Source organism: Dendropsophus ebraccatus, chromosome 11, assembly GCF_027789765.1.
Source record: "Dendropsophus ebraccatus isolate aDenEbr1 chromosome 11, aDenEbr1.pat, whole genome shotgun sequence".
NCBI lineage: Eukaryota > Metazoa > Chordata > Amphibia > Anura > Hylidae > Dendropsophus > Dendropsophus ebraccatus.
The window spans coordinates 39177332-39187723 of NC_091464.1; the positions used below are offsets into that span (position 1 = coordinate 39177332).

A 10392-nucleotide genomic window follows, 5' to 3' on the forward strand; every position below is an offset into this window, starting at 1 on the left:
AGAAGTGCTGCTGTCGTGTCACGAGCAGATTGACCCCGATACTTTCCCCGACCCTTGCTATGTGGGCGTCCTCCTACAATCTGTGTATGGGTTACACTCACGGAGGCCACATATCCCGCCGGAGGGCTTTCTTTTCCCCGAGACCACTGCGCCCCCACCTGTGCCCCCACCTCTCTCCCCCCTTGTCCCCCCAGCATTGTCCCGAGAGCCACCTGGTGCCATGCCCCCTCCATCTGAGGGTACTAGGGCCGTTCCTAGGCGCCAGCCACGGCGTGGACGGCGCTCTCGGCCATCTCGTTCCTCACGACGTTTATGATTTATACTATGTGATGTATGAGGCAATACATCATAATATTTTTTTTTTTTTTTTTTTTAATTTTTCTATTATTTTTTTTTTTTTTTTTTCTTTGGTTTATGGCAAGTGGTCTCCTTTTTCAGGCCCAGAGAGGTCATTTTGTGTTAGGGTAGAGTAGGGTCCATGTCCCTGAGGACACCTTACCGGGGTGACATGGTACACTCTGTTTGAAAAAACAGTTTGCTAAGATCCTCATTTAAAAGAATCTATAGAAAAAACTAAAATCATAATGTCTTTCCTTGAGCTATCTCCAGGGCGAATGGTTCTTGTGTGTAGGGGCCCTTGTTAGCAGAACCAATATGTCACTACATTTAAACGTCAATAAGGAAAAAAAAGGACTGTCATACAAATAGATGAGTTCCTAAATGCAAGTGTCTGATGTGTCCGGTTTTTACATCCATTACTGACTTTTGTTGCCTATGTTTGACTCAGCATCTTGCACAGAAGGTTGATTTGTGAAATGTATCCTTTTTGTTAACCTTTATACACAATAATGTGTTTAATGTGATATTTCATACAGAACATGCTGAGTTTGGTGTAAAATTCTTTTAGATATAATATTTAATTCAACATTATAAGTATTTTAATGATCAACAATAAAATCCAAACTAGATTTGGACTGGAGAAAACAATGCTACATTGTGTGTGTGTGTAAGTCGAATAGTTGACATTCTTCCACACACATCTGCGTTGTTCTCTCTCGATTGGGAGGTGTAATGTAGTGATTTGGCTCAAGGTTACTAAAGTACCGCGCGCTTACACAATGTACTGTATCCTATAATAAACTCCCCATTTTCACACATGGAGAGGCCTAAAGCCTTGCCAAGGATACATCAAGGATCTATTCACATGTTTTCACTTTAAAAAGCAAAAAATTTACGATTATTATGTTTGTATTGGTTTGGCCTTTGCGCATAGTGCAGTTAATGGATGTGTTCACGATATATATGTAACATTTCCCCCAAGTCTCAGGCTTTTATTAACATGTTGTGTCACTACGCTAATCATTGACTCAGTGTGTGCTGGATGAATATCTGATAGTCTGCTCCTAGACTGGCCCACGAGATCGGCCTTTGGGAGCCTGCAGCAGAATGCAATGATCTGTCTGCAGTAAGCTGCAGCTTCATGCGCCCTTCCCCCTCTGTCCTAATCTAACTTTGACTTTACTATTGTGACATCATATTGCTTGGCAAGTCTGACAATGTTTTTTAATACAATTCCTTGTGTATTTATATAATCTCTCATTTTTTCACCTCTCCCTGAAAAAGCTTAGCTGGTTGTGCACTTTGTTTCGCGTAATGATTTGCATTAATGCGACATGCCTATTTTAGCCATGTATACAGATGGCAACACTTTATCAGTCTGAATACAAAGCCTCTATTTCATATGGTAATTCACAATTTCTTAACCCTGTCAGTAACCAAAGTGAAAACTAACGTTGATTTCTAGTCAACAGTGGGCTTTGCCGCCAAGGGCTGGTTATTTGCATATGTAAATGAGTGTGTTCGCTCACATATGGACATAGTGGCTGGGCTGATCCACCGGTTCGGTAGCTCCAATATAGAATGGATCACAGAAATAGTGGGGCACAAGCGGCAAGCAGGTACGACATGGTGCAAACAAAGGGGTGTAAGGAATGAATCTAGGAATAACAAACGTGTTGTTCTGTGGTCATTTCATGGATGCGCAACAGTTTTCTCCTTCTGGAGATTACACCTTAGTTTGCAGTTAACTGACGACCAGTGAGTGCCTGGCCTGAGGGCTGGGTATGAGGTATCGTTGGTACAGGTGTGCTCTCGGCCTTGTCAGAGAGTGGACATGTGTCCTGGACCTTTGCAGGTGCCTTTTGGGCCGGAAGGGAAAGGAATGTTGTGTTTGTGGTCCATTTCTTGGAGAAGTGGCCAAATGTTATATAGCATTGTTAGTGCATGTATCTGAGTGCCACCCTGCAATGTGGCTAGTTGCACCTGTGTGATGAGAGCAGGATTGCCATTTGGCCTTGACATAGGATGATAGAAGAAAGGAATTATTTATTTGAAGCTTAGCCATGAGAGAAATATTGTTTGCCACACATTTCTCACGGTCTTATTTTGTAATTGTCCTTGTATATTTTTAAATATAACTCAAAATACAGGGATGAATGTAACAACTGCTTGTGCCCAGGCTTCACCTAGGCCGTGTCCGTGACTGGATGGAGATAACAAATGTATCATTTTGAGTTCCTATGGGTAGAAGCCAAGGTTATTTAGGATGTGTCTGCATTGTAAGAATCGGCACTTTGAAAACCGTCGCTGGAAGAAGAAGTGATTTGGACAACAAAGCCGGAGTGATTCATGGAGCCCGAGATGTATCCTGATCGGTCTGTTATAGCCGTCGGCCAGCTGATCAGTGAAGTAAGTATTTTCTGGAGCTGTTGGGAGTGCTTTATACATAGATAAGATCATCGATAGAAAGATTTCGATCGTCCTTTGGACTCGGAGAAGATAGTTGTGTGGCCGTGACTTAATGTATGACTGTCATTTGTTGTGTGAGTCACATTTACATACATGTAATTTACAAGTCTTGTCTTTTATATCGGTTTTTGTGATGTCCAAAAGTCACATCTGTTATTGCATCCTGTTTAAGTGGTAAATAATTTTGTGAAAACAAATCGATTATGTAATGATCAATAGATGCTAGATAATATTTATTTTATGTGTACGATTGTCTATAGTCATTTAGTGGCACGATACATCGCTCCGAGTAGTTTATGTAAGTACGATTGTGTGTAATTCCTATGTGTTTGCCATCAGGGGGCGCTTGAAATCGAGCAATGACTGCATGAGTCTTTTCAGATGTGTGTGTCTCCTCCAAATCTGTGAATGTGTTAGCTCTTTCGGACCATGTAACGCACATCGTATTTTAGGCGAGATTTGTAAGTAATGGCTGGTCGAGGAATTGTCCTTGTAATAGCACATGTTGTTGGGCAAACAGGGCGTGACTTAGGATTGCTCTTAGCGAGATGGCCGTGCAGCGAACTCTCTCCCTTCTCCCTCCTCCCTCCTCCCTCCTCCCTCCTCCCTCCTCCCTCCATGATGGTTGTTGGCGGCACATACATAGTAGAAATCCTCCCATATAATGTGCTGATAGTGTCATCATAAGGAGGTCGCTTAAATAGTACGCAAATCACGCACAAGATCCGGCGCAGGCTGATGATGCTATAGGCTAGCGACACAGCGTGGACACGCCCCCTCTCTGTAGTACATGCACGTCATCAGTGTGCGTAGCGGGGTTGTTGTTTAGCCGGAGTGTTTGGTGTGCTGTGCTAATTATGTTCACTGCTCGGCTAATGAGTATTTTGGCTTTTAGCGCTGCTCTGCTTTGTACTTTGTCAGGCGTTGTAACGTCGGAAGCACACACAATCCGCAGCAGCCACGTTCAAAGAGGCGTGGCCGACCATTATGGCACTTGTAGTGCAGCGGCTTACGACGTGACAATGCCGGACAGAAATGGGTAAGCTGAGCATCGTTACATGGTGTCACATAGCAATTCGCCGAGCACACGACACGCAATAGTTAACCCCCCCCACCCCCGCTACGCCCAGTGCTGAGGTGGCGAGACTACAGAGAGGAGGCGTGTCCCCCCGTGTCGCTATCCGATCCCAGACCCCCGCGCCGGATTGTGGCCTTCCATTCCCTAGTAGTAAGCACATATATTTTGGGCTAATACTATGAGGACATGATGTGAGTAGTAGTGTACTGTGTATATGATATGTGGCGCCAGCAAACATCATGGAGGGAGGGAGTTGGCTGCAGGTGAAGCTGGAGACCCCACCCACATAAGTGACGTACTATTTACAATCAAACATGGCGTGTAGCATGTGAAATGGGTGTAGTAGCTATGACCTTATTGACTAATAATTTCTAAGACGTTACTGTAATTATTTTGGATTTTCAGGTCCATGCTCGGCCAGTGCTATGGGACGGCCCTGCGCCTGGGTACAGAAGCCGGCTAACACGGAGTGCCGCATGGAGGGAGGTTGCCCGGATTGTATACCCAGATTGGGACCAGCATACTAGATTACAGCAATGGATAATTGGTAAGTTGTTTAGCCACTGTGGCAAACCATTAACTCGAGTGTTATGGTCACCTGACGCTGATATATTCCTAATGTGTGGATGCTTTTGTTTTAAGCTAACTATGTGGAGACCAGGTGGTCCAGTGTGAGGGACCGATTCATCAGGCAGCGACGGCAGCTGATGAGGCGTGGGGCCTCCCAAGAAGAACTGGCCGCTTTGCGTTTTGCCCCAATGCTGCGTTTCATTTTGAATTCCCCCAGACGCCGCAGGTAAGTGTGTGTGTTAATTGCATGTGTCCATGGTAGGAGCAGATGATGACGGAAGTAGCTCAGTGTCTTATGTGTGCAGACATAGACATGTGTTAGATTTATATAGATTGTATACATCGAGGCTCCAGCAGGGGGAGCAGTATATTTAGTGAACACTTTAGAGTAATCTCGATTTCGGTAAGATGAGCCGCCCCCTGCTGGACACAAGATAACTAACAAATGCAGCCTGGCCTAACCGCTTTTCGAACAGCTTTTGCTCCCTCCAGGATCTAATCCAGAACATGAAATGCCATTTATGCCAATAGCGTGGACTGTCTTCATAATGTTTAAACAATGTACGCAATGTGTCCATAGAGTAAACTAATGTTCCACTCGGGTGGCCTTGTGAAGACCCACATTTTGGGTCAACAGTGTGTGAATATATTGTAAAAAGTTCTAGTGTGGCACCTCGTACATAGAAAATAGTGTGAAAGCAGGCAGAGTGTAATCCTGCATTGGATGCCTCCATTTTAGTTATCTGGCTAAATATGTCCTTAAACAAAAGTGCCATCTTAGATAGTGACCAGTGTTGTTTTCTCCTCAGACCACAAGTAGTTCAGCAACCAGCAGAGGCCTCATCGGATGAAGAGAATGAAGAACCTAATCTGGCAGAGGGGTTGGCCAGGACTCCACCACCAAGATGTCAAGGGGGTCCTGTGGAGCCTGGCGAGAGAGAGTGACATGTGCCTTGACCGTCCAACAACATTTGTGTTTGTTCCGCACTCCCTCTCCTCAGCTACACCAACACCACCCCTTGTCTGCTACACTGTAGGGCCTTAGTGCCAACCGCGCCTTACTAGCATTAATAATTTCCTAACATTTGTGCGCACCAGGACCACATCAATAACACACTGTTTAGAAGGTCTGGCATCACATTAGCTAGGGATGACAATAACAGCTTGGGGGGATTGGGATGTCCCTTTTAGTTTTGTGGTGCCAGAATACAGTCAGGCTGGCTGTGTCCTTCACATATTGCCCACACTATTGCCTCTGCACACTATTCTAACTTCTGTCAACATGGTCCAAAGTAGTCTCCACACACCCTCGCCCACATCCACCCACACACACTATCATGTGAATTTTTTTTTTTTTGACATGTAATAAATCCATTGCGACATATCTTGTTGTTTCCCGAATTCTTATTTTTTACTTGTTTATGTTTTAGTGTTTAAGGGTTAAAAAAACAAATGATTATTGACTGCCACTAAGGAACTACGAAATACGCTTAAAAATACTTAGTGGACTTTGTTTGCATAGAAAGCTGTATTGAATGTTGCTATTGTGTCTTATTAAATTTTGTTGTATGCTTTACGTTATTAGAAAATTAACACATGCTGGATGTCCTTCAGGAGGATATTTCTAATCATATGTGAGACATTGCTGTATGTGTTAAAATGAATGTGTCATGATAGGAACTATTAATGTAGTTAAGTATTTCATTTATCAGGCCAACACTCTCCTGCTGTGGCCACTTCCTGCCTTGGCCACAGATGGCAGCAGAGAGCACTGTCATACATGACAAACAAGGAATCGCAACATTCACTACATGTTCGTAGTAGGTTCACAATACGTGTATTTGAGTCAGTATATTTTGGTCAGTATTGTTAACAAAACCAGTAGTGGCTTAAAAACACAAAGGCTGTGTTCACACAATGTAGAAATAGAGTGGCTGTGCGCCATTTAAAGTGAAATATTGCTAAGTTTTTTTCCAAGAATGGATGTTATTTGGAAATGTCCTTATTTAGTGTTTTAATGGCGCACATCCACAACATTACAACATTGTGTCGAGATCCTTTGGGTGTTTAGAATCCACTGCTGTTTTTGTTAGCTATACTGAGTGAAATACACGTATTGTGAAGCCACTAGCGAAGATGTAGTGAATGCTGCGATTCCTTCTTTTTCAGGTCTGAGCCTGCTCTATGCTGACATCTGTGGCCAAGGCAGGAAGTGGGCAGAGCAGGAGAGGCTTGTGATGAGCACTAACATATTTTGGGACATTAATGTTCTTATCATGACACTATAATTTCCACATAGAGCTCTATGTCCGATGGTAGTAGAAATCGCCTCCTGCAGGACATCCAGCATGTGGTCATTATGTACAAAGTGGAGGATATATAAACGTACACACAATAAACTACATAATGTAGCGTTTACACAGGCAGATTGATGTGATGGATTTTGGATAAGAAATCCAGGAGATGACTGTAGACAAGGAACAGGTGATCAAGTAAAGAGCGAGATTTCTCATCTTTTAATACACTCTTCTGTGTTTTACTGAAAAAAAATGGATGATAAAAGATTATTTTTGAACCGCAACCTAAGTAGACCACATCCAGCTGGCGCACCTGGGTGATGTGTGGAGGGATATATGTGGTGTGTTAATAGTGATTGTTAAGAAGTGAGATGGACTGTGGCACTAGAAGATATCAGATCCTGTTACATATCCCACACTAGAAAGTTCGACATATAGTGCGCACCCTGCTGGTCACTCCATAGGAAATGCACATGTTTGGATCACATCAGTGTTTCAGCACACTAGGTTCAAAGGACTATACAATTAACATTAGCAGGATGTGACCATGCTCGATAATTACTGGCCAGTAGTATATCGAGTGAGGTTATGTGTATTTTCGAACACTACTATGTGGGAACACACAACATGTTTTACATACATTGAAAAGGCAGACACATTGTTTAGTCGAATAAGAAAATATATTTTTTGTTTTAGTAAAAAGAGAAGGAAAATTAAATATCAACCAATACATGGGGTTCAAACAACAAAAGAAAATAAAAAAACACACATCCCAGAGACAGGTGACATACATGCGGGAAAACATCAGTCCTGTGGCCGTGGCTCATAAGGGAGGCTGTGAAAGGGGCACGGGCACGGCGCCTTCAGGAGTCATGAAGTAGTCAGCAAAGAGGTTCCTGACCACTATCCCGCGGTTGAGTTGTCTCCCTTGGCCATAGTTGATAGGGGCACTAAAAGCTGGCAGTGTCTCCACGTTCACCTCCGGGGTGGGAGCATAGTCCCGAAGGTAGTTGTGGAGAACACAGGCAGCTTTAATGACCATGTCAACTGTGGCCAATTTCAACTGCAGGGCAGTGGTAAACACTCTCCACTGACTAGTCATGATCCCGAAGGCGCACTCCACGAAGTTACGTGCCCGGCTCAGCCTCCGGTTAAATACTCTCCCCCGTTCATCCAGCCCTCTCCGTGGGTAAGGGCGCAGCAGGTTGTTCAGTAAAGGGAAGGCTTGATCCCCTACCATGACGAATGGAGCGGGATGCGTGGTACCCGGAAGAGGAGTGGGAGGAGGTAGAGTCACGTGATCTAAGAGTATGCGCCGCCCAAACTCTGATCTCAGTAGCGCCCGGGAGTCCCCAGTACTGCCATAGGAGCCGACGTCGATGGCAAGGAAACGATACGTGGAATCAACAACCGCGATCAGGACCACAGAAAAAAATTTCTTATAATTGAAATACTGTGATCCTGATCGCGGTGGTTGCTTCACACGTATGTGCTTACCATCAACCGCCCCTATACAGTTGGGGAAATTGGCCACAGACTGAAAGCCTGCTGCTGACTGCAACCAAATCTCCCTGGTCGGACTGGGCATCACGATGGGCTGCAAATGCTCCCAGATCACGGCGCACGTGCACCTCACAATTCCAGAGATGGTGGACGTACCAACCCTGAATTGGAGGTGCAACGATACATAACTCTCCCCTGTCGCCAAGAATCTGTGAAAAAAAGAAAAATAGTATTTTATGATTCTATTTCACATTCAGCTACATATTAAATTATTACATATTTTAACACTATATTAGATTTAACTACAATTACATGAACAAATAGTTCGCATTAAAATAAAGCATCTTCACCTTAACGTTATGAGCAGACGTCCCACAGGAGGGATGGATTTCCGCATGTAGGTGTCCTGTCTCTGGAGATGTGGGGTCAAAATGGAAAGTAAATTATCAAAGGCCTCCATAGGCAGGCGCACGAAGTCCTGGAACTTGTCAGGATGTCTGCAACAAATTAAGAAAAATATTGATCACTAATATTACACACAAACACACATCATAGGAAGATGTCATACGGTTTACAAATGTTGAAATTAACATCAAACGTTGTAAGGATAAACAAAAAACATAATAAAATTATGGACTTTGGGGTAAACATTTGGGGACAGTAACCTTTACATTTGCAATATTACATTCAAAGATTTGCCGACTTTGATGTATTAAAATCGACATACCGTCGCAAATCATCATACAGGCAACCAATGTGGCCCCGGGTCTCCCTCCGCACATTGATGGGGTGGACCCAATATCGCCGTCCCACCTCCTGCAGACGGCGCTGCTCTGCGTCTTTTTGCCTCTGAGAAGAATTTTTAAAAAATGACATTTATTATTTTTAAGACATCTCAATTAGTCACAAAATTATTACACAGTTGCATTTAAGGACCTTTGGTCAACAGTACTTAAGGGAGCTTGCATAAACAATACATTTAAATCAATGTTTTACGGATTATAAGCCTAAACAGTTTGTAAGGCTAGTTTTAAATAAGTTACATAAAGCTTGAAAAAAAAAAAAACAAAAAAAAAAAAAAAAAAAAATATATAGACTTACACACAAACGCAGGTAATAATTACGCATCTTCCACAGGATCGAAAGCACCACGAGCTGGTGCTTGCGGCGCAGCCTCATACGCCGGGCTGGCCCATAGGGCGCATTATTAGCGCCATCAGACATCTTTGGTTTTTTTTTTTTGGCATTCAAAACACTACAAGCATATGGGCGTACTTCGCGAGTGGGCGGAGATTTTATAGGGATGTGGGTGTGCTTATTTGGCCCGGGGGCAGATTCATGAATCAAATACATGCTTTTGAGCGGGGCCAAACAAGCCAAGACACATCATGACACTACGGCCGGACTCTTACGATAAGACCGTAAGTGCTTTTCAAATACAGCCGCCAGACCACCCGGAGATGTACGGGACAGAAATTTTAACGCCCGCACTGTTACTACGTGTGAAACCGGCCTTAGGCTATGTTCTCACACAGTATTTGTGCTCAGTATTTTGCAAACAAAACCAGAGGTGAATTGAAAAAACAGGCTATGTTAACACACGGTTAAAATTTAGTGGGTGGACGTGATTTAATGGCAAACAACGGACGTTATTTCAAAACATTTGTCATTGAATGACGGTCACCCACTAAATTACTAGTCATGGGTAGGGATGAGCGAACTTTTGAAAAGTTCGGTTCGGTTCGATTCGGCGAACTTTTGTGAAGTTCGGATTCATACGAACCTAAAACGAACCTTGCTAAGTGAAATATTCGAATATTCGATAAGCGTACGCATATCTCCTGATATTCGAATATTCAAAACGCGTACGCATATCTCCTGATATTCGAATATTCGATACGCGTACGCATATCTCCTGATATTCGAATATTCAATCCCATTAAAGTCTATGGGAACAAGTATTCGATTATTGAAAAACATGTTCACAATGACACTTCAGGAGATGATGCCAACACCACTGGAATGCAACTAGGAAAGCAGAAGAAGCATCTGACACCACAAAATGGCAGTATAAACCAGCTATTAACAGTTAGTTACGCGTGCGTATATACGTACGATATGTGTACGTCTAGCGAT

The 10392-nt window shown here is 43.4% G+C and overlaps 1 protein-coding gene across 1 annotated transcript; it reads right to left on the reverse strand.

The window, feature by feature from the left end:
• Positions 1-7425: 7425 nt before the first annotated feature.
• On the reverse strand, positions 7426-9771 carry LOC138767794 (uncharacterized). Its single transcript, XM_069945568.1, has 4 exons — positions 9358-9771; positions 8984-9105; positions 8607-8753; positions 7426-8465 (listed from the first exon to the last, which is right to left on the reverse strand). The coding sequence occupies exons 1-4, from the start codon at positions 9607-9609 to the stop codon at positions 7577-7579; spliced, it is 1410 nt and encodes a 469-aa protein (XP_069801669.1). The 5' UTR covers positions 9610-9771; the 3' UTR covers positions 7426-7576.
• Positions 9772-10392: the final 621 nt, after the last annotated feature.